This window comes from Phaethon aethereus, assembly GCF_964289735.1.
Source record: "Phaethon aethereus genome assembly, chromosome: 2".
Lineage (NCBI taxonomy): Eukaryota > Metazoa > Chordata > Aves > Phaethontiformes > Phaethontidae > Phaethon > Phaethon aethereus.
The window spans coordinates 113,443,159-113,468,786 of record NC_138582.1 but is presented as its reverse complement, the minus strand read 5'-3'; the positions used below and the strand labels follow the sequence as shown (position 1 = coordinate 113,468,786).

Sequence of the window (25,628 nt, the reverse complement as noted above, 5' to 3'; positions counted from 1 at the left end):
CTTCCAGCGGCCTGGACAAACGGGTGACTGGGAGGCAGTTCCTATACACCTCCTAAAAACATTCAGAGCTCAGGCATGCCTGGAGGAGAGGAGCCATGTTCGCCTCAGCTATGGGATAGGCTTAATTGGAGCTTATGCCTTAGACACCGCAGAGGCCAAGGTGTCTTGAGATGGGCTCAGGTGTACTTGGCCTCTTCAGAGCTGCCGCTGCCCCTTTTGCCCCCGCCTTCCTCCAGCCCTGCACCCCCGTGTCCCCACAAGGCCACGCGCTTCAGGACGAACTCTCGCGGTTTCACCTCAGGCTTCGCCCTTCTGACCTACCGCTCCCTCAGGGCACGCCTGAGCGCCCACACAGTCAGCTCCGGGGTCGCGCAGATACGACGAAGACTCCGAACGATGGCGCCTCGCCAGCCAACACCGCGTCACCCGGGTACCCATCTCGGCTTTATTAGTATTGAATCTCGTCACTTCGCGCGCAGCCACCTCCCCCGCCCGCGCTCCCAACGGCCGCCGGCAGGTGGCGCTGCCCAACCGTCCCTCCAGGCGCCGCGCGCCGCCCCGCCCTTCTCCCTCCCTCCCACCAAGGTGAGGCGTTAAAGGGCGGGGCCCGGAGACTGAGCCCCGCCCCTCCGTCCCCTCAGTTGGCAGCGTGTTGCCCGCCGTCCTCCTCGAGCAGCGGCAGCGTCTGGCAGCGCACCCCGGAGCCCGAGGGGAGCCCGGTCCGGTCCGGCCCGGCCCGGCGGAGAGGCAGACCGGCAGGGGCACGGGAAGGCGTCCCCCTGCTGAAGGAGAAGCCCCGCATCATGAGCCCCGAGGAGAAACCGCCACCCCACCGCTCCCATGATGACCGGCCGCCGCCACCTCAGCCCGCTCCCGGCCGAGGCCGGCGGCGAGGCGGTTTCCTGACGGAGATCCGTACGCCCATCCGCACCGAGCCCTTCCAGGAGCGGTACAGCCTCAGCCCCGGCAGGGAGCTCGGCAGGTGAGCGCGGTGCACGTCCCTGGGGAAGGAGTGCTGGCAGCGGGGGTGCCCGAGGGGAAGAGGTGCCCCGGTCCGTCCCCCGGCCGCCTCGCCGGCTCCACTTGCCCGAGGCGCCGAGCGCAAGGCGGGTGCCCGCGGTGGGGGTTGGGGGAGAAGTCGGTGCCTTCCCTCCGCTCTGCGCCTCTCCTCTGTCTCTCGCTGCCCGCCGCGGCGAGGTGCCGGCAGGCGGTTACCGGGCGCGTCCACCTGCTGCCCCGCCTGCGCAGAGCTGGGGGATGGCGGGAGGGGTAGCGGGGGGATCGCTGCCCCGTCAGCGCTGGAGCCGCGCTCAGCGGCATCCTTTGCTGGCCTCGCCCTGCTGTGGGTCAGCTCCCAGGACGTGCCCAGCGCACTGGCCGGGCAGGGTTTGGCTTGGCTGGAAGGGGCGCCGGGAGGCAGCTGTCAGTACGGCTGTACCCCAGCTGCTGCCGCGGCTGTTTGTCCCTCTCTCCAGCGAGCAAGTCCTCAGCAGCCTTGTGGAGCTGGCTGCGGAAGATACTGCGCTCTGCCCCGGCAACTGGTGTGAAGCCGAGACTATTGCTCTAGACTTCGATTGCAAACGGAAACCTGCCCGGTTTGGGTTTTTGTTGGTTTTTTGGGGTTTTTTCCCCTTGAGCTTTGTAAACTGTGATATGGGGGAAAATACGTCTAGAGGAGACTAGTTCGTGGTAGCATATGCTTGAGAATAATATAATGGTGGAACTTTTCAAAGAATTAAACAGCTAGTTTAAAAAATTGGTTTTGAAAGTGACTCCACATGTAAGGTTTAATCAAAGTATAATTTCAACACCTGACTGATAGCAAGCAAAAGGTTTGAGGCAGAAATTCTCATTAAAAGGTTTTTGCATCTCAGGAATGATATGTATGGAATTTCAGCACCACTAAACCAATAGTTTTGCCTGAAATTCTGTCACTTTTTATAAAAAAGAATGACAGTATTCCTACTTATATTCATAATGTACTTAATCTTTTTGATCAGAATGCTCTTTAGATAAGATGGAATACCACAGGATATATGGCAAGATATGCTCCTTAAGGTATGTTCTTTTGCAAGTTATGCTAACTGTATAGCTGAGTATAGGGGCAGGTAAACAGCAGAAACAAACTCTTTGGAGCTAAAGAGGAAAGAGGAGTTTCAAGGCAAATGTAGCTGCCGTAAGTACCTCTAACAAATTCTTAGGTTGTCTAGGTGTCAGCTTAATGCTCACTTTAGTAACCCCGGTGTACTAACAGAATAATAACCCTTTAAACATAGTAGCTTGAAGTATTCACATGGAAAGCAGGTGGGAGAAACACCCTACAGAGTGAGAAGGCTGTCTTTAGCATCGTGTGACCACAATGTCCAGGGCCTGGAAACTGAAACTAAGTAAATGCAGGCTAGAGAACAGCCTTAATTCCAAGCAACAGTCAAGAACGTATAGGAGCAGTGGAGCACAGGATTTCCTGGTAGCACTGCTACCCAGGTGTGCTTTATTTGAAGATGAGATGACTTTTTGGAACATACTTGATAGTTCTGCCATGTAGTGAGAGCTTCTCTTGGGAGCTGGGTGATATTCATTGTCCTCATCAGAAAATAGACTAGATGAAGATTCCTTCTGGCACAGAAAAGTGCAACTGAAATTATTCGCTTTACGCTATGAACAAGAATAAGTACTACAGCAAATCTTACTCTGCCGTTTGAACGAGGAGATCTCTGTATGGCTTTTTGTGCGGAGTCATTTTTGGCCACAACTACATTTAAAGATGATCTTCACATGGAGGTTGTGACTTTGCACCTGTAGTTATGTTAAAATGAGTTAAGTGACTGTTCTAAGTTTGTCTTGTTTTTGTCCAACAGTTGCATATATTTTGGTTCAGACCCTTTTTCTCTCCTCAACTTCACAAATGTTTTCACTATCTTCTCTCTTAGAGTATAGAGATCTATACATTTTATGCTTGGTTTTTTGTTCAACAATTTTGAGTGCTTACTTTTTACTACTTAAAAAGAGTGGATACTTCAGCTCAAGTACTTCCCTAAAAGAGAGTATTTTTGCTAACTCATTGTGGCAAAGCATAAGAGGTAAATGGAAAGTCTCTCTGATGCTTGGAACTGCCTCTGTCATTTTCTTGATAATGTATGCTTAGCAGGAATTGTTTCACTTTTATCTGTTCATAAAGTGTGTAAGTCTTTACTTGTAGGTAGACTTTACTTTTACAAAGGACTTGGACACATTAGCACCCAGGTATGACAGGTTTTCATCTCAAATAAAAAGCAGTCCTTGTGCACACAACATTATCTATTTTAATTCTAATTTGGTAGCTGAATTTGCTAACAAAAATGTTAATACAGTCTATATTTGTCCATCACATTTCCCAGAATTAGGGAAACAATTTAAAAGCTGAACTTTAGATAGAGGTTTTGAGAATAATGATATTCATATGAGTTGTGTTTAAAACTGACAGCAGGGAGAGAAAAGAAAGCAGATTTAGCACCATTGCTGAGAGTAAGGCTGCTGCATGAACTTGGCAGGTTTGTGTGCTCTTTGGCATCCAATCCAGTCAGTCAACACATGTATGTTGAACTAGCCATGGCACCTGGGGCCTCTGTCCTCCGTTCCCTTGACACCTATGTGTGGAGGAGTTGGGAAGAGGGGGGAACATGGGAAAACGCTGAGGTGGTGTAGTTCTAGCCATGCAGGGAAGAGAGGTACTGGGGCTGCCTGCCCCTGGTGGCGTGTTAGGGGTGAGAGTCCTGGGGAAGTATTGCTGAAACTTGTAGATGAGCCTGGGAGGAACCTGGTCTCAATGTCACTGGAGGGACTTGGGTGCAAAGCCACAGGAAATCAGGCTTCATTGTTTCTGCTCACGGAAAAAAAAACCTGCTTGCAGAATGTGAAGGCGGCTGCCTCATTCAGTAGCTGAACAGGCATTTACAAGTCTAAGTACAGCTGCTAGGAAAACCAGGTTAATTTAGGAAAAATACCAAAAACTTGGTTATAATGGCTACTCTGGAAAATAAATTATTTTAAGTTTCTTAGGATGACATGGAAATGGCAGGGTTTTTAATGAAATGTTTTAATAAATGACATTTTGGACTAGTCTTCACAGCCTTATTAATTTTACTGTCCCAAAATTGGAATGTTCACACACAAATATTCATCTGCGTGATGTTTAAAATCAAAATTACCTCTGATGGATGTTTTAAGGTTGCCACTTCTCGTCAACTTACTCACATGTTTTCAGACAGCGCTAGCTTGAGTTAGGTTAGTTTGAAGTAGTGTAACCTTTGTAAAGGACAAGACACTGATTGCTTAACTCTTCTTTCCTGTACCATCTGGGCTTAAGCCACAGTTGTACTGCAAAATGGGGAACAATATATTTTGTATTACCTAGGGCTTCTTTAAAGAGTCTAGTATAATTGTATTTAGTTGCTTTGCTCTTTTTCCTCAGCAAACTCCTAACTAATTGCATACAAAATACTACTGGACTATTAGTTAATTCTTCAGCTCATTGATGGTGTGTTGCACTCTTTTAATGTAAAACAAGCTATGTACATATTGGAAATCATCATTTGTGTACAGAAAATAATACTCCTGATGCTAGAGCTGGGTTGGAGGAAGGCATAAACGACTGGCCTTGCTTTCTTCTCACTGGAATCTAAGTGTCACATTAAATGATTGCTCTAAAATAAGCAACCTTCTGCTAGTGAAATGTGTGCAGCGTATACATGTAAATGTATGTGAAGTGCAATTCAGTTGATTCTCATTCCCAGTTTTATGTTAAAGCAGACAAGCTCATTCTTCACACAGAGGAAAGAATAACAAGTATTCTAATGATCTGAGGAGACTGAACAGAATAAGGAAATATACAGCCAGGTCACTAGTTAGAACCAAAGAATTTTCCATGCAGACAGGCCATGTCTTGAATTTTTGGGGTTTTTTTCCCCACAAACTCTGGTGTGAACTTGATTATTTCTCAGATATCTTTCAGTAATGTGCATCCTAGTGGTACATGACACTTGAACAATTTTGTGCATCAGTGAGAACATAGATGCTATCGCACTTCTGTCCTCAGCTGCCCTCTGCAGTAGCACAGCTAGGGTGAAACAGTGGTGGAACTAAGCAAAAGTGTAGAAGAGGTGAAAATAAAGAGTTGCAAGTAGTTTGTTCCACCATTTGAGAATAAATTTATGTGAGTAAATTATTCATGAACATCAGAAATGTTGTCAAACCCTGCTGTTTGAAAATCAAAAATTGTAGGGAAAAGACACACACTTTAGAAAGAAATGTTTGATATGAGTTACGGAATAAATTGCATCCAATTTTGTGGGTCTCAGAAAAGTTTTCTGAACTTTATAAAAAGTAAATAACTTTGCAGGAATTGCTGTCATTCTTGCATTTGTTACAGTGACAGAGTTTTATATGTCACTTTAAAAATAATTATTAAAGTAAGGTTAGTTCTCTGTTCTTCTGAGCCTATAACAACCAAAATTAACTAGTGTGACATAAATGTTCCTGCTTTTATCTCATTTGACATTTGATTTGTGAGTTGAGGCTTTAGCTTTAAGCCATAATGTATGCCAGATAAAACAATGCTAATTCTGTTGGCGATCTGAAAAGGTGACATTGAGCTTCTTTGTAATCAGATATGATTTATCTTAAATCATAATTCTTGGATGAGACTCTTGTAAGGACTGAGAACTACTTCTAGTTTGCTATTCACATCTCCCTTCAAAGCATTTTTGTTTGTGTTTGGATGACTGGTAGTCAGTTTTTAACTTTGGAGATGCACATCAAGTATTTTCTCTCAAAATTGTTCTTCCTTCAATGCAGTGTTCTTGCTGCTAGCTCTTCTCAATACAGCTAAACTAGCAATGCTCTGCTTTAATAATATTTTCACTATTTAATAATTATTTTTTTAATAAGGAGTTCTGAAAAGCAGAATGTTAAGAAAAGCAAAGATGAAGCATATACAATGTGTACTTTATCGGAAAGCTTGTTTATATCGGTCTTACCTACTATTCTGTCTCTATCAAAAAGAAATTCTTTACAAATTTATCTTTTGGATTAACCATACAATGGATGGTATCTTTGGATCTTAGCTCTGAAATTGTCTCATGCATGAATCTAGATTGCTGCACAGTAATTAGTTCTATTAGCTGTAAGCATCAGGTTTGTCAAGTTTGATCTTTTTGGGGATTGCTTTCAGAAAAGATGAGTTCTAATGATAGGTATAGCCATAAAGAACCTGGGCAGGATTCTTGGCCTTAAACAACTAAGGATTAGTATTTTTCAGCCAGCTGAACTCCCGTGTAACCTGTCCTTTTAATTACGTCACCTATCAGGCTTCTGGCCAGCTCAGCTAAACAGGACATGCGTGGCCACACACAGTGGTGGCTCTTGCTGTTTCTCGCTGCCCTGTGAATGCTGTTTTATTTCCATAGTGACTAACGTGTGATGAATCGGCAACATTGGTACTAATTAGGCTAATTAACTTGCTTCTAGATAGATTTTGTATGTAATGCAAAACACCACTGTGCTTCTTGAAAGCTGTATTATAGAGAGTTCAAACTTTTCTAAACTACTTTCTCTACATCCTTCACCGGTGCTAGAATTAAAAGCTTTTGACTTTGCACTAAGGTGACATTCAACCGGAAGGAAACTGCATTCACAGGCTATTTAAGAAAAATACAGCAGGCTGAACCCAGGGGTCTAGGTTTTTGGTATAAAGGCTGAGTATCTACCAGGTGTTAAAATAACTTGCTGTTAAAGGGCTTATTTGTTAGTCTCTCAATTTATTTTTCTTTTGGGTGTTTTCTTATCAGCATAGTTGCTAGGTTTTTCTCTGTGCTGTTTTTGGTTTCAGTGCTAAAAACTTGAGCAAGAATTTTGACACTTTCAATAAAAGTATAGCTTTATATTGTACACAAACCATACAGATGCATGTCTTCATTTGGAATAATTTAAAATCCTTTTCACTGGCTAGATAAGGAAGGTTGCTTTCAGTTGTGGTTAGGATTGCAATACTGGAGGGATGTTTATACTGGTAGTTGCAAGCCTAATGTGACAAACTTCCTAGAAATCTGCCTAAAAGAAACACTGTTCTTGCAATATTTTTGGGATCAGGAGCATTGTTAGCATATTCCTATGTTTCCTGGTGAGCTGTTTCTACTATATATTTGTTAGTTCTTCCAACATGTGTACCAGGCACCTAGCAGGTTGTTTAGGCTTTATTCGAGGCTTTAGGTGTCTATTGCTCCTGTGATATTCTGTGGTAACTCCTTTGACCACACCTTCCTAGTGCTACAAAATCCTATGCTACTATTTTCATGCACTTGCAAAGCAAAACTTGTCTTAACCAATGTATTAATAATGAAGACCTTTCTCCCAAAAAAATGGATTCAAGGCATTGAAGGCATGTACTTATTGTTTGTCTACCTTCACAGCCATCTGGGCTGTGCTCTGATCAAGCCTTAACACCTGTTGTGCTGTAGATAATGTGTGCTTATGCAAAACATTATTCCTAGAGGAATAACTGTGGCTGTATCAGTGGTTAGAAGTCATATTATTTTGGTGAGATTGCCTAGCAAATACCCACTTTGTGGGTGCTTATTTGACTTAATTCATTTAGACAGGGTAATTTTGAAACAAATGCCTATTAAAAGCAAGCTGACCACAACTTCTTTTAGCAGTTATGTTCCATGGAAACATGAGTCTGCCAATAGGTTAGGAGCTGTGAGAGTGAAAACTTTGACATGAGCTGAATTATTAATTCTGTGAACTTCAGCTTGGAGGCAGGAGAGGCAAGACCCATGTAATTGTATTCCAAACCAGACAAGGACTCTTACTTTGGTTTCATCAGTCCTACAGTAAATTAAGTAAAGAACCAAAATACAGATCTCCAAGCTGTTCCTGCAGCTTTATAAGAAAAATTTTACATGTTAATCAAAACTATCTTTTTTATTTATATTATACCTGTCTGGTAAGAACTAAAAAAAGATTGCTATACTTCAAAGAACTCATCATTGCATTAGATGACAGATATTAATTAATTAGACCTTTTCAGTCTAAAAATCCATACTGCATGAATGGAACAGAGTGAAGCAGGTGGTGTGGGACTCTATTGCAAGGAAGTTTAGAGCAGACACTTCAGTCCAAAATGCTGGGGGGAAGTCTTCTGACGTAAGTGCTGCAGTGTGGTTTGAGCTAGCCTGCTGGCTTGGTGTAACTCATCGGTTGTGTGTTTTGTCAGAAGGGACGCTCCTTAACATGGGTTAAGTGCTATGCTCAGTTCTGCTCAGTGTGGTTTGTATTCACATTATCGTTGTCACAAATTTTGTTAGAAAGCTTTATGTTGGTCAAGCTGCTTAATTTTTTTAAAATCATAGAATGGTTTTAGTTGGAAGAGACCTTTTAAGGTCACCTAGTCCAAGCCCTCTGCAGTAAGCAGGGACATCTTCAACTAGAACAAGTTGCTCAGAGCCCCGTCCAGCCTGACCTTGAACGTTTCCAGGGATGGGACATCTGCTACCTCTCTGGGCAACTTGTGCCATTGTTTCACCACCCTCATTGTGAAAAATTTCCTCCTTATCTAGTCGAAATCTGCCTGCTTTTAGTTTAAACCCATTAATGGTGGTGATGTTCCTTACTTCTACAGTGAGCCTAAGAATAAGGGATTTTGAGAACTGTTAAACAACCAAAAAAACCTCTGGCTTTTATCATTTGAGACATATTATGGTGAAGATACCAATGCAGAGCAGAGTCTGGGTGTTGCATGGCAAATGGAGCAGCATTTTGAGCAGTTGTTCAGTAAGAGTGCTGGTTGCTGTAGCCTTGAATATGGTGGGATACTTTATAAAACAATAGCTGGGCAATTACTTTAGCTATTGCGATGTAGTCACAGAAAGCATAAATTGCCTGTTTGTACACTTTGGTTTCTGCCGGCTTTTTTAATGAAAGGTTTGAGGATACCTTAATCTTGCAAACTAGCACAGCTTGTTTATTCTGTATTTTTGAAATCCATGCTCCTTGAAGTGATAGGTTTAAGTCTTTACTTTTAATGGAGGTTAAATTACATTCTGCCTTGTGATGTTCCTAACTTCAGTGTAGGGATTATCACTCCGCAAGGCATCTTTCTAAATTTAGAACATATTTTAAATGTATTCATTAATAGTGATTTAGTTCAAGTTTCCTGTAATGTTAATTTATAAGGGCCACACCAGTGTTGTCACTAAGGGACTTAATTTTAACTTAAAATTCTTCTTCCATTTCAGAGGAAAATTTGCAGTGGTGAAGAAGTGTATCCAGAAAGACACTGAAAGAGAGTTTGCAGCGAAATTCATGAGAAAAAGAAGAAAGGGCCAAGACTGTCGGATGGAAATAATCCATGAAATTGCAGTCCTTGAGCTGGCACAATGCAACCTTTGGGTCATTAACTTGTATGAAGTTTATGAAACTGCAACAGAGATGATTTTAGTTCTGGAATAGTAAGTACTAGTAATAATTCCTGAATAACCTTCTGAAGTATTTGCTTGAAACTAATAATGTAAAAAGACTGTGTGTCAATATGAATAATGTGAAAAGATTTTATTGCTGGCTGGTTACACGAGCTTGAGCTCAAAATTGTTTGAGTTCAAAAAGAATTGCTACGAAAATCAGTAATACGAGAAGTTATGTGCAATCTTGTAACTACTGCAGATTATAATAATTTTTTCCAATTATGTAGTATCTTTCAAAGCTTGAACTATAGTTTATGTAATTAAAAAAATCTTTAGTGACATATGAATTGTGTACATTCCCTACTTGTAAAAGAGGAAGAGGAAAGAACCAATGAGTATCTGTTCAAAAACTGAAGTGTATTTTATTGACAGTGACAAAGATGAAGTGAAATCTGGTTTTGGAGGGTGTTTTTTTACCATTATGAAAAAGGTATTGAAAGCAACATCATTGTTTAAAAAAAAAAAAAAAATTCCAAAAACCCCTATGATCTACAATGAAAAGTTCTCTAAACCATTATCTTCTGGGGGAAGAAAAAGAGTAGGAGGATTCAGACCTAGAATAGTTTCTTTCAAATGACTTTTAACTTGTGACTTTACATTTATCTGTGTATTTTTCCTCCCTTGAGTTTGTCCAGATGGGGTTTCTGCAGCTGTAGTGACTGTTCATCTAATATGCTGGCAGCTTAGATATTTGACACATAGGTTCCAAGAGGCAGCCAAATGCTTGTTGCTATTGAAAGCTGTTAAGAACCTGTTCAAGCTCTATGGATTTTAAATAATTAGGAGAGGAACAGTGAGGCTCAATAGTTCATAAGTGACTTAACCTGTCTGCTAAGATAAATGTAGTTTGTACAGCTCTTCTTGCTTGATAATGCAAAGAAATGGTGAGAAATCTTGTGTCCCAATCTGATCTTGTTTAGAAGTCAAAAGAAATTGTATTTTTAAAGTTCAGTTCACTGTCTAGAATATATTTTTTCAACTTCATTGTGCCCGTATGGAATTCACGATTTATGAAATATTCAAGTATCTGTTATAATGCAAAGGTGTGACAGATCTTCTGGAGTTAACTGCTGTTCTTGGAGACTCATAAATACATGCTTTAAACACTAGCAGCACAGAACTAACTAGAATACTGTTTAAATTGCTGGATCCTGCAGGGATGTAACATGAGTGGTAGACTCCAAAGCTTGATATGAGCAATGGGTTTTGTGGTAATTTTAATGCAAAATTGCTAGTTTTCCTTTAGAACTCAATTCTCTTAAAATTGCAAAACATTTTTAATCCCAAGTATTAACTAGGTTGTTCAGTAGTCACCAGGATGTTCAGTAATTAGCAACATTATTGTTTTTATAGGCATCAAACAGTCATACCTTCTTTCAGATAAATAGCAGTGTGTTAGAATTGTAAATTACAAAAACAGTCTTTCCCTGACTTCAGCAAATATGTCTGAATGCTTCTTTAATGTCAGCATGTTCCAGAGACATGTTGCAACAGAACAGGTATGAATGTTAGTAAATTTCTGACATTCTGTACGCAGAGGATTAAAGAATGTATCTAGACTGCAAGCTTCTGTAGGGCATTTCAGTGTCTGTTAGGCTTGATGGTCTGTGTGGCAGATCTTTATCTTGCGGCAGAGAAAAACAAATACTTAATTGTTGGCCATGAACTTTATCTGCTAAGGTTTTAAAGTTTCTTGTCTTGATGTTGAATCTGTCATAAGAGGTGAGGGGGACATCTAGTGCTTTGCCTTCATGAAGAGAAATATTAATGTTACATGGAGAGCTGTCTTTCAAGCAGTATCAGTTTTTGACAGAAAACAAAATTGGTCATTATATTAAGTGCTGAGCAACGGAAAGCAACAGTGTTGGCTTCAGCTGTAGGATAGCAAATTGATGGCTATCTGCATCCACTCTGACAACAGTCTCTGATTTCTGTTTGCTGGCACAAGACCTCAAAGAGAGTATTTAAGTAGGAGTTGAAGGGGTAAGTCTGAAGGGGTAGTATGTAAAGCCTGGAATTAATCTATGGGTCAGTCATGTTTCTATATTTCAGTGAAAATGGAATGAAAGGAAACTGGATTTTTACTGAAAAAGGTAGAGATACAGTCTGGGAAACCTAACGCATCAGATATAAAAGGAAAAAAGAAAATTTGATAGATTTTAGGCTCAATATTTGTATGTAACCTACCTGGCTTTTTCCAATTTCTTTTGAAAGAGCGAGCAACAAGAGCATCTGATGCTTAAGAACTGGCGTTTTTTATAAGTGTTCATCACCATATGTTTATACATCTATGGAAGGGACAGATGATATTAGTGGGTCATGAGTGGGTCGGATATTACAGAAACCTGATGTGTAACTTCAAAATTGCTGATAGTGTTACAACGACCTTGTGATCTTCTTGTAATATAAGCTCTGGGTACAGAAAGCAGATGAGTTTCTATTTGTCTTCCAAAGATAACCCTTTCAAGAAAGGCTTTTGACAGCACAAGATTCAGGAAGTAAATTTTGGAGCCTTGCAGGCTGTATATAGTCTCACTCAGCATTTGAAATCAAATGTATTCTAGGAACTTATTATCTACGTATCTGTACTCTGAGGATTTGTCCTTCTGAGTCTTTCAGAAGACTATCTTAATGTCTGATCCATTAAAGCTGGGGGAAATGTTTAATTTTTTTCAGATGCACTGAAATAGATTTGTTCAATCTGTTTCTAAGGATACGCTAAAGGACTGTGTTAGTGTATTGTAAATGCACTTGAAAGAAGTACGATGCTGAATTCCAGACAGTGCATTGTTAGGGTATGTTTGAATGAAGATAAGCAGTCTCCAATGACTTTAAAGTCAACATAACTGTAACAAAGATTAATGTTCTGGACTTTCAAATGACTTTTAGCTCATTTATGCTGATAAGCTGTAATAAAATGTTAGCATGCTTTTCATTGATGAAGAGCAGTTGGATTTCACTTGAAACGACAGAGAAGTTATTAGCACAACAGTACTTTCATAAACAAATTAAAATAGCTAAAGAATTCTAGTTGCCGTAGCTTTTAAGTTTGGAAAGAATTCTTACGTATCTCATTTTTTCGTACACCTAGCTAAGGGAGCCCATACTAGAGAAATAATGCATTCTAAGTAACAGTGGATTTCAAAACATAGTGCTCTTAAATATTTCCTTATCCATTTTTTTCAGATTAAGATGGCTTGTTTTCCTAAAGACTTTCTTGTCCTGAGGACAATTCTTTGCTTTTATCCCCTAGAAACATTTTCTATGGAGGTGGGTGGGAGTGCCCAGTGGTTTGCAAAGTGGTTATTTCATAATGACCATTAGAAAAGCTACAGCTTAATGGAAAATGTGTTCTTAGAGGGGAAAATGGGTAAATGTTATAAATACCAAAAAACTCCTGGTCTGCATGTATACAGAAATCATAGCAATGACATGCCCATAATATTTTCCTAGCAGGTATTTTAATCCCTTCTGTGTTTTGATTAATTTTCTTTTTTCCCCCTGAACTCTACATAGGGAATACAAAATAACTGAGTTGACAGTATTTTTAAGGAGGTTGGCAAAATTTGTCATAGATGTGCTGGAGAATCTTTTTGGAGTTTGTTTTGACATTGTACTTCCAACCACTTGTGACTGGGTTGGCTCACAGCTAGCTGACTGTTGTGCTTGAGGGAATCAATTAAGCTCACTCCACAGCAACAATACACAAAACAGTTGCAGTAAGAAATTTCCCTGTGTTCTTGTAAAGGATTACTAGTTACTTGTTTGAATGTGGTAATTTTTTGATAGAATGAATTGTCTAGAAAAAGTTGTTCTATCTAAATAGTGAAGTTGATCAAAAAATGAAACATTGCATGTGAGACCACCTTGCCATGTGAAACTTTTAAGTGTAGTATTAAAATTCTACATAGCTTATATTTTAGCTTGGTGCCTACTTCAATGTTAATTTCCTTATTAGTGTGACTTATTTGTAACAGATGTCTACCAAACAGACATATAGCAAACGAGGCTTTAAGGCCCGCCCCTGTTGCTGATTTTTCACTTGAGTCTAAAAATGAAGTGTGATCCCTGGTTGACAACAGCAGTTTTAAGGTATAAATCCTATTTCACATAAAATTAAATTGCAGAAGTACTGTTGGCTTATTTCAAGTGTCAGAGCTATACCAGCAAAATCCTATGGTTGTTGCTATAAAACATGTCATGTTGTTAGTAATTTTGGTAGTAGATCTTTTAACTGTATGTGCATTATAGTCTACTTCTATGAGGAATAAAATCATTCTTCTAAGTAACATATTATGGCATTCTCAAAGTAGAAAGTTTAGGTTATTGATTACAGTAGAAGTCTTTCTATCCTTAGCTTGAACATCCAATTGATGTTGCTTTTAAAAGAATTTCTTTCAGAGTATTGCAATATACTATCCAGTGTCAATTTTAAGAATGTCATTAATACCTGAATCATGTTGAAAGCTGAAATATTATTAACTTTTTCCTTCAATTAAATAAAAAATGTGATCAAGAAAGATGTGCTAAATTGCTGGGCATATGCAATTTTTCTAGAGGAATTAAGGTATTAATACTCATTCGAAAACTAATTTTATTGAGTTCTGTCATCTTTGATACAAGATGAAGAAAAATATTTAATGGACTTTTCTTGTTTAAAATAAAATCCTAGTTTAATAAATCAAATTGTACTTCTGTACCAATATGCCAGCATATAGAACAGAAATATAAAACTCTTCAGAAGAAGTTAAGGTCTAACCCTCTTTTAAATTCTTTTTGCTTGCAAGACAATCCACAGGCAGAATTTTAAATAACAGTCATGAGAACGTGTGGGAAGGCAAAATGTTTTTATAAACCATGAGGCATTTTTAGGTACTAGGACTGTAGCAGCAAAGTTAGTATTGACAAAGTAAAAAATTGAGTATATTTGTGTTCTTTTTCTGGGGGCACATAATCCAAATGCACCAATTTTGTAGAAATTTCATTTGCTGTTACATCCTTGTTGGATGTGTGCCCCTCTCTTCTGGATTGCTTAGGTAATATAATTTATTAAAGAGCAAGCAAAGGCAGAATAGATGGCTATGCATCAATGAAGATTAACGCTTGTGCAAAGTCAGGTTTGCATGTCACAGTTTGGGGTACCTCGAAGATACTGTCCTCAGGGCTTTCACCATCTTTCACTAAGGGATGATTATAGAATTTCATACAGAACAAAGTGTGTATGTGTTGATTTCATTTATACATTGCTAAGTAGTAATTCAACAATCATATGCAAAATGGCTCCATTCTACTGTTCTTATGCCCATTCTTGTTTTAAGATGGAGCCTCTACTCTGCTTATTTTACTTTTGGTACTATGTGATTATATTGTAAAACAATTTTAGTTCTTTAGAGTCACTGCTGTAAAGAGATGGTACTGCATCGTGGCTTCCGAGTACTTTAAAAACATTCATTCATCTGTAGTTATTCTTGTTACTTTGTTATTTAAACATATACAAACAAAAGATAAGGAAGCAAGCAGAGAGCTAAAATTTTCAAAATTGTTTTTAGATGAAAGCCATTTAGAAACTTAATGCATCCCTGTAGACCAGAGACTTCACAAACAATTCAATTATAAACTTTAGTCTTTTGAGTATGTGCAAAGTGTTTTGAGGAGGATTGGGTGTGGGGCTGTTTTGCTTTGTGTTTACAAAGGCTTACCTTGGCCAAACTTCCATGTAGTTTCATAGGAATGGCAAAAGGCACATCTTTTATGTAAACACTGCCTTCAAACAAATGTGGTGTTCATCTCAAAGCACAGTCAATAGTGTTTCCAAAATAGCCCCAAAAGTTTCTGTAGTATTCATATTCTCTGACCTAAATGACTAAGATCTCTGCTTCTCCCCAAAGCTGCCATCTGCAGAGAAGTCTTCCTAGGCTGTAAAAGCTTGCCAGATGTTTAATAACTGAAAATATCACTGTTGGATGCTACTGCCTGCTCCTTGTTCTTACGCTAAATAAAACAGTGTGAGTAGAAAAAAATGGGTGCTGTAACTTAGTCTTTGAAATAATAAAATTCATATTGTTCCATAGTGCTGCTGGAGGTGAAATCTTTGACCAGTGTGTGGCTGAAAGAGAGGAAGCCTTCAAAGAAAAAGATGTTAAACGACTTATGAAGCAGATCTTAGAAGGAGTTTCATTCTTGCACAGAAACAATGTGGTCCATCTTGACTTAAAGGTAAGACTGTTAGTGTGTTTTTCTCACTAATTTCTTATCTGCTGGCTTTCTTATTGGTCATATGTCATACTAATGCCAATTTGCAATTAACACAATTTTAACGCAATTATTCCTCAAATTATAAAATTCAACCTTTGAGATGCAGCAGGTGCCAGGGTTGCAAGCCTTCTGGGGAGTTTCTATGATTGTGTCAAATATAAACTTCATTTCTTTAAGTGAAGTATAATGAAGTCAAAAGTGGATTTGCATTGCACTGTAAATCGTGAATGAGTACTTTAGGCAAGACCTGGCTCAATTCTAAAGTGCAATAAAAATATCTGGGTATTACATGGCCATTAAAAAATAGGTTGGGTTTTTGCATTGACTTGAGTTTTAATGAAGCAGAAGGATGGCAGACACACTGGTAGTATAAAGTGTAATGTTTCAGAATTAAGTGTTCATACAGGACTGGTAAACAGTATATTAATGTGTTAAGCATAATTATAACTCTTGATATTTTTTTTAAATTACTGTAAAACTTAACTTAAATGTTTTCCATTTTTCCATTTACTGCCAAACAGTTGGTCACCACCCTATTGGTATATCAATTATCACGACTTACTGGAATAAATATATTTTCTTACTGAAAAGCAGCCTTGACCCAAATCAAGAGGAAGGTACAGTTGCCATTATAGAAAATCCAGAGTACTGCTTATGATTACAAAGGAAGTTGTTACAGGGATCCAGAAAACTATTGTCTCCTGTTGGCAGCAAGCTGCAATTAATTTCCTTTAGCTTCCATCCATACACTCATATGGAAGATGCAATTTTCTCATTTTGAGGTTGAACTACTTTTTTTTATACTGCCTTGCTTAATACAAGATACTTATTATTACTAATATTTTAAAATTCTTTTTTTACATGTCCAATTCCCACATTTACTAAGGATGTATGTGTTTCTTCTGTTGCTGAGATCCTTACTTACACTTAATTGCATTTTGGCAGTAGTACAAAGCTACCAGGAGATTCCAGTATCAAGCTGTACATATTTAATATATAACCTAGCACATCATGTACCATTCATCGGCTAAAGCAGATGATAAGTAATATTTGCACACAAATATCTCACCTGCCTGGTTTTCCAACCATTTATTCAAATTCTCTGGAATCCTTTAAAACTTTCTGTAGCCCATTGATTTAGTCATACATAGAGAATATTAATAATTGTACTAAAATAATTAATGGAAAATTTTTAGCAAGTGATGTGAGAGTAAGTGTTCAGGAGGACTAAAACTGAGCAGTTAGAATTCCTTAAAGTTCTAGTACACTTACATGAGATACTCAGTGTCTCTACTATGGTTGGCCAAAAATATTTCTGTTGAATCTCCTTGAAGCAAAGTGTGTAAAATGAAAACATGTCTTTTGTGGACAGTATATGTTCATACATGTTTTTAGTTAAAGCTGCGGTGTTCCTGAGCATCATCAGCTGGGTATCTGTAATCAGAAATATGTTGTGTTTTCTTTGATGACAGTACTTAATCGCAAAGGTAGACTGGGGTGTTGATTACAGCTTGTGGACAGGTAGCTTCTTCAAAGTTCACAAAAAGCTTACTTAAACTCTTTCCAACTGATCAGAAAACTTATGTTATAAAATTGAGCATCTCCAGGTCTCAATGAAAGATCCAGCATTGCTTTGCTGCTTTATAAACCTTAGAGCAAATGGTCAAATGTTTGAGTTTAATATGTTTATACTTTACTGCAGTATGCAATGTGTTTTTGAAAAGTGGATCTTAATAGCAGTTCTAATGACAGTGTGATTACTTTCATGATATATGAGACTATTGGTCTTTTGCAAAATAAGGTTTAGGGAAGTCTTCAGAATATTGGCAAATAAGAATGATGGAAACTGTAGGATTAAGAACCATGACTTGCAAAGATTGATTGACCCACATACCTTGCATGCCCTAAAAAGGCCCATTTTTCAAGAAACTCAGATTGAAGTTGGGTGCTGGTTTTGGCTGCATGCTTATTAACCTACTGGCTTCAAACCATTTTCTGGTGTATAGTATGGCTCATGCTGCTTCACCTAGTGCTTACAGAACTATGGAATTTACTAAATACTTAGTTTTGTATTGGAAGACTTGTGCAAAGTGTACTGCTGGTAAGCAAGGTGTTTGCCAATATCAAAAAGTTTACAAATACTTGCTAAAATGTTTTCTGTGTGCTATTAGTTTTGCTTTGTGTCTCTAAAGGTTTCCCTTTCATTTGTCTGGTACACATACCTTTGGAAAGGTCCATCCAATTTTCCTATGTTGCACCTTCAAAAAAAGTCAGGCTCTATGCCAATAAGAGTTAAAGTCAAAACGGTTGTCAGTATGTGATTGTCAGTTTGTTGTAGTTTTGTATTATAAACCTAATCAACCAGATCTAGGACACTGACAGCTTGCTTTAGCTTCTGTCTGACCCTTCATAGATGCAAGATTTTTTCCTATGAGACAAACCACTGCAGACAAAATGGGGTATTTCGATGTGGCTTAGCAGGGTTGCCACCTAATAATTTCTTTCCAAAAGCATGGTTCTCCTGAAAGATGGTTGGAAAATGGCTTGTTTTTAATAGCAAAATCCAATCATGTAATCCAGTTTTGTCTTGGAGAAAGAGCAAATATAATGCTACTGAGTGCAAATTAAGTATCACTCGACAGTATTGTGTTGATGCTATTTAATATGCAGGGTGTGCATAGATTGTAGTCAGGAGTCTTTCATCTCCTTTTAATGGTGCATAAAAGCTGCAGAGTAAGGGAAGACTCCTTTCTCTGTGTTTTTGCTGTTTGACTTGAATTAGTGTTTGGTAAAAGCTGAAAGTACTTGGGAATGGAAGAGAATTTAAAAAGGTGTGGGCGCTGAGGAAGGCCTAGCTGCCTCTTGCACACAGTGGAGGTAGGTAAAGAGCCTTACACAGCCCTGCGGTGCGGGACAATGACTGCTCCAAGCAGCACTCTCCTACAGTATATATTACTCTTGCTATCCAACGGACAACTTTTCCCTCCTTCTCTATTGTTTTCAAGATATTGTGGACAGTGAGGACAGCTAGAAAAATCATTGTCTGAAATTGTTTTGGGTGTCATTTTACACCAATATTCAGAAAGCAAACTAATGCAATTACAAAAGAAGTGGCCTGTTGCAAGACCATCACAGATTAATTTTCTCAACTGAGTTTTCCAGGTGGATTAAGGCGGAATGTTTATTATGCAGAAGTGTAGTATTAGTAGAAGTGTAGTATTCCTTGTCTAAAGGAACACCCAGGAAACTAGGAAAAGATTTAAAAACTAAAATACTGATTTTTCAAGGCAAAAGAACAGTTTAATCTGAAGTTCAAACCTTTATAGCAATTAGAGCAAAGCTGTTTATTAATAGGCAGGTACATAGTATTCGAGTTCTACAGAACCTATTTGGATCATAGCCTTATTTCTTAATTTGAGACTTGCATTGCCTATTTTGGCAAATAAGGTGTGATGCCAGTCCAACATGTGTACTCTTTTAGTGACTGTTGCATTTTTTCCACTTGTACACATGGACCAAAACAATCCAACCCCCAAGCAAATTCTGCTCTTACATTTCAATTGCTTAAAGATACGGGAGTCCTTTAACTTTTTAAGGGGCAGACTGATTAGCCTGCTTTAGTATCTTTACACATAATGTAGCTGGGGTTTTTCCTGTTTCTGCCCATTATTCCTTGGATAATTCCTGTCTTGTCTTCTAGGGAATCTGATTTTTCTTTTCTATCTTCTCATTAAATCAGATACCTAACTTAATATTGCAGGTTAAGGTGAGGCATTGATTAGTTTAAAAACATGACTTTTATTATGCATCCTTAGCCATACTCTTCTTGAAACCAACTAAAGATACAAGAAATATTAGGGCCAAAGGTTCATAGAAACTTCTGGAATAATGGTAAATATACAGATTTTGCAATTATATAGTCAGTTTACAAGATTCCAAAACCTGCTGGCAATGTAGGGTTGAAGGGTACCCCATTTCACCAAGTACACTTATTCTGCAAATCACACAAATAGTTTGTAATAAGTTTCTACATGAGAATAGATCTTTGTACATATTGCCTTACTTTGGCCTTTGTACTAAAGTTGATAGTGTCAAGAAAGCTATGCTCTTTTTTATGTGCAGTAGTTTAGTCCAGTTTAAGTGAAAAATGTAAAACTGGTTAATATTTACATTGATAAATGATGCTTTTCACTGCTTTTACTCTAAAATGATGATACAGGTATAACCAACATCTCAAATTCCAAAAGCCTAAGTTTCTGATTGCTGACAGTATGCCTGGAAAAACACCATTCTCTTCTTTTTATAATCTTTCCAAAGGTACCTGTTTCTGGCCGTGATAACGTGACATTGGGCTAGACTCGTGTGGCCACATCATGTGGTTTCTGTGCACATACCAATCTTGTAGTAAAGTACATCCATTCAGATTGTCCATTTAGGCAGGAATTTTTTATGTTTTTGTTCAGTGCACAACATAAGAGGTTCTAAACTGGAGCACTTAAGCCTTTCTGCAGTGGAGGGGTAGGTTTTTAAATATTACCAGTTGACAGTTTTCATTAGCTGTTTCATTACTGCTTGATTGTAAGAATGAAAGACCCTTTTTAGAAGGGTGACCAGGAGAGCCTCTGGCCTGCATATCTTTTGCCTTTGTGAGTTAATCAGCATTAGGCAAACATAGTTGTATTATAGCAGTGGAAAAACAAAAGAGAAAGAGATTTACAGATGTGGGAAAATTATCTTCCTTTTCTTAAAGCTTTAGAGTAATTGTGTGGAGCTGAAAACTATGGGAAGTTCAAAGCTATAGCTTCTTTAAGGTTTCATGCTCGTGTTTAGACTGTCGCTTCACTTGAACCCCATAACGATTCCTTAAAAGAAGAAAATGGCTGGTATTTCATTATGAATTGATTTAGGTTTATGATTCAATTTGTACTTTAGACATGTTTTTTCTGTGTAGGTGTGTTTTGAGTAATAAGACTTTTTTTAAAAAGACAATAAAGACTTCTGGCAACTCCATTATCTACGAATACAGGGCTTAAAGGTTTCATGAAACATTTCCATTAAAAACTTTTCCTAGTTTAAATATAGAGAACAAATGCTTTTCTCATGCTTTCTATTTGCCTCTTCAGAAAGTAACCAAATTTCCCACTGGGAAGAACATCTGAGAGGCTAATTAGGGAGGCATGGTCAGCATTTTTGGGTGTTTGTTTTTCTAATACAAATACAGAATAACAAATGTGAACTATAAAGCATATGGTAATGCGCAGCTCCAAATGCCTTTGTACAGCCACCAGATCCCAGTTTGTAATCAAAAAAAAAGCTGTTCTTAAAACATAGATTTACAAACAGAAAATGGACTGCAATGTCATGGAGTTAGTTTGAAATACCATGGTTTAACTTTGTAGGAATGAAGGAACTTGATCGTATTTAGATCTTGCAGCAAGGAGAACTGGCCCAAGGTTTTTAAAAGGCTCTTGCAGAGTTCTATTTATGTGTTTAAAAGCGATGCTGTTCATGCAAAAGCATGCCTTCATGATTGACTAGGGGATGAGGAGAGAATGGCTCAGCAATTAGGGAAAAAGTATAAATGTTGGTCTTAATACAGTTGGATTATCAGTCAGTGGTTGCTTCAATGTTTATTCCTTTGTCCTCCTTTCTCAACCACCTCTAATATAAGATGATCCAGGTTCTCAATAAATAAAGGCTTCTTCACTTTCATGGAACTTGTGGTCACCAGAGGCATGAATGTAGTGGCAACTGTCAGTGTTACCATTTGGAAAAGTTACTGTTACAATGCAATGTGATCATTGACCTGTGGGCAGGGAGAGTCACACTTTTTTTTTTGGCAAGGATATGCTTCAGTTACAAAAAAAAATCTCTAAGACCTGTTGTCTAAAGTTATTTTTCAGATCTTTTTTTAAACTGAACTAGCATTCAAAGTAGACAGTAAGGAACTTCTTAATGACCACAAAGGTGCTTTGAAGGATGACAGCCAAGATCTAGTGACGTCAGAGCAAACAAGTTTATCCAAAGGTGCTGCTTTTAAAAACCTGTTTTGCAGGCTGCTGTATTTTTTTTAAACTGTTCTTCAGTTAGTATTCTGTAATACAATTGTTTGTACTTTGAACAAGATTGAGGTCAGTTGCAACAGACTTTCTTTAAACCAGGTGTAGTCAAAATAGTTTTGTGTTCAGGTCTTCTGAAATGATTGGGTGTTTTTGGACACCCTTCAGCAGCAGGTATTTTACACCATCTATTGGAAGGAAGCAAGGAGGAAAGGGAAGTTAAAAAGGTGATATGAAGGACTAGAGGTACAAATGTGGAGGTATTTATATGCTATTGTTATGATAACTACTGGCATGTCTTTTGTATGTGTTCTAAGCCAAAAAAAAAAAAATCCTGCCACTCCTTTCAGCCTATGTGTCTCTTCAAGTTCACCTGAGGGGGGACAGGAAACCCATAAATAAATGATCCTGGGTATAGTACTTGTTATGGAATGCATTATTGCTACTCTTGATCTAAAATAATTAGAGAACAAGGTGTCATAGATGTTAGATTTGGGTGATCCTGAAAGTCTCCTTCTTGTATTTTTTTCAGCCCCAAAATATTCTCCTAACCAATAAGTCTCCTCTGGGAGACATTAAGATAGTAGATTTTGGCCTTTCCAGAATAATGAAGAGCAGTGAGGAACTAAGAGAAATTATGGGAACTCCAGAATATGTCGGTAAGTTGTTACTGTATGAGTGATGTAGCCCTGACGAGGGGACTGTCCAGGCTTTTCGGGGTGAAAAGAGAAACTGCCTCAGTTTGGTGAATGCCAGGCTGGCTGTGTAGTTCCTGTATTGAAGATCAGCTTATTGCTTGGATGTGGTACTGCTGTAAAAGCTAGAACCATGGCAAGCCATGCCAGTCTAATGAGGGAATGTGTCAAAGATGAGTACATGCTTTAGATGAATCTTACCAGCAGTGATAACAAGTATTACTTGCATTAAAAGTTCAGAATTACATATTCAGTCTCTCAATATAATATTTTAGCTTGTGGAGGTTTGTATCCATTTAATTTTTTAAAAGCAAATCATTCCAGGCCTTGAAAATGTACTTGAAAATATCTTTAAGTTGTATAGTATATCTTTGTGGGTATGGGTTTCAGTGCTGGAGTACAGAATGTTGGATATTTGTCATTTTTTCCGTAATAAATTGGTATACAGCTTCCTTAATTGGGAAGGAGACTGGCCTGGTTTCTGAAGAGGACAATAAAACTTAAGTGATTACTATCATTCATTGCTTTTAACTTGAGTAGAAATATCTCTATTTCAAAAGACTGTCATGCTTCAAATGACTTACATTAAATTTTACCACATGCCTATTATTGCACTATATAACTACAATATAATGTCTGCATATGACAAAAATAGAACTTATTTTGCCTTTTCTTCTCTAAATAGCTCCTGAAATTCTGAGTTATGACCCAATCAGTACAGCAACTGACATGTGGTAAGTTGAACAAATTAATGGTCGTCATAACTTACTTTACAGAAAAGGTTTTTTAAAAATAATAAAATAGAAAAACCCAAACCCTAAAAAACTGCTTTTCTGTTTTCTACTTTTAATTTAGGAGCATTGGAGTACTGGCATATGTTATGCTAACAGGGATATCGCCTTTCTTAGGGGACGATAAACAAGAAACATTTTTAAATATCTCTCAAATGAATGTAAGTTACTCTGGAGAAGACTTTGACCTCATATCGGAGTCTGCTGTGGATTTCATCAAAACTCTGCTGGTTAAGAAACCCGAGTGAGTAAAATACCCAACTCTATATGCTCATATGTCTCACTAGATTAATTTTAAATGTAGCAAGTTCTGGCATTTTCATTTTTAAAGTATAAGGGAGCTTTTGATTATTCATATTTCATTGTGCTATTACTTTTTTCATACACATGAAAAGTTCTCTGTTTCCCTCCAAACTTGCGTATTCTGAATATGTCCAGTTGTTCGTAATTAAAACTCAAATTCACTTCAGAAAACTGGATATGAATTGCAGCGTGTGGTACAGTGTATGGACTTTCTTCACAGGTACCTTGCTGATGTCTCTTAAATTAACTGTGCTTTGAACCTTTTATTCTTGATGAGTTGGTAGAGTACCTTACTCTTTTCTGGTCCATTGGTACGCTTTTCTCAATGGGTGGCAAATTGGAAATTCCAGGTCTCAAAATAGAAGAGGTGTTTTCCGTGGAACTTCACCAGTTCTTCATGGGGCATGTCAACTACTGAAACTGCCTACTGCTTGTGTATGGGAATACCTTAAGATTGTAAGGATTGGATAATTTTCCTACATGTATAAAAAAATAAATATCATCTGTATAAACTTCAAAAGTTGGTTGGAAACATGGGAGTGTAAACTGTGATATTTAAGAATCTATGAACTCCTTTATTTTAAATGTTAGCAGTCATCTCCTTGGGCTGCTGTTGGTCTTTTTTGGTAAAAGGTAGCTATCAGCACTCTTTTTTTTAGAAGTTCTATCAGTCTGTCTTTAATACAGTCATATCCTTTGAATAATTTGTATGGATCTCTTCTGCAAGGTACTGGATTTCAAATTCATTTGGACACTTATTTCAACACCTTCCTTTCTCCGCAGGGACCGGGCAACCGCTGAAGAATGTCTTCAACATCCATGGCTAGAGCAAAGCGATAATCCTGCTTGCAGGGCCTGGAGTAAGAGTACAGGAGGGGAGACCAGTGATGTCACCCAGAAAGGTGCAGATTCTGCCTCTGAAAAACCAGTAGATGCTGAGAAGACTGAAGAAGAAGAATCAGTAGTGACAGAAGAACTAATTGTAGTGGCTTCATATACACTGGGACAATGTAGGCAGTCAGAAAAAGAAAAAGTAACTGAGCAGAAAGCCATTTCCAAACGATTTAAATTTGAGGAACCACTGCTGCAAGAAATACCAGGTGAATTCATTTACTGAACTGTATGGAGCTTCATAGCTATAACTGGAAGGCAGTGTTTTCTACTAAACAAAAGTATCCTAGCCAAGTGAATTTCTGATACGCAATAAATGCTCTAGATAAAAGGAATTGTTGATAAATGGCATCCAAGGAAAATGTGCCAAGCTTTTAATTTCATGGAACAGACAAACAAGATTTCAAGTGTCTGACAGGAATTTAACAAAGATAAAAGCTTCTTTTGGTTTAATTTTTATTTCTGGGTTTTTTGTTGCTTGATAGCAGAGTTCTTGTTAATTGTTCCAGTGTTCTGGAGAAGTTGACATTGGAAGTGTTTCAGTGACAAGTGTCAAGAGGAGTGTTTTAGGGTATGTTTTGGCATTTAATGCAAATATATAATACTGGGTTTTCCTCAAACACCTTTTAGCACTCTTGACTCCAGTGGAACTATTTACTGATCTAAAAATTGTATGAGGAGAATTTGATTAACTGGTTTGATGTACAGATTTCAAAGCTATACTGTGTGTATATTTCTTTAAGTTGACATCAAGTCAAAGACGCAGACTGACCTGGTGTATTAGACAAAGCGAGCTCTGCACTTCTCTAGCAAGAGCTGCACATGTCCCACAGGTGAAGAAATCTGAACTGGTGAACAATTCCAGATCACAGTGGTGATACTTCTTTACTTGGGAGCATAATAAAACCCTGTTCCTGAGGGTGATGAATTTGCTTCAGCGTCACTCCTGAGAGCCAACAGAGATCACTTCCCTTCCTGTGTTGGCTGAGATGTGCTAAATGGAATCCAGCTCAGTGTGACTGCACAGTGTTGATGACTGGAAAAAAGAAAATGACAGAGGGTCTGATGTAGCTCTATTTAAGTCCTCTCCACTGACTTCACCCTGTTAGATCACACAGTTGGTCCAACTAATGGTAA

The 25,628-nt window shown here is 38.4% G+C and overlaps 1 protein-coding gene across 1 annotated transcript; it reads left to right on the top strand.

Annotated features, from left to right (window-relative positions):
* Positions 1–767: 767 nt before the first annotated feature.
* Positions 768–24,717, top strand: STK17A (serine/threonine kinase 17a; the record flags this gene model as incomplete). The annotated part of the gene is made up of 7 exons (XM_081996386.1): positions 768–982; positions 9,273–9,485; positions 15,569–15,713; positions 22,344–22,470; positions 23,192–23,240; positions 23,362–23,541; positions 24,384–24,717. Exons 1-7 carry the CDS (start codon positions 804–806, stop codon positions 24,715–24,717), a joined length of 1,227 nt encoding a protein of 408 aa, XP_081852512.1. The 5' UTR covers positions 768–803.
* Positions 24,718–25,628: the final 911 nt, after the last annotated feature.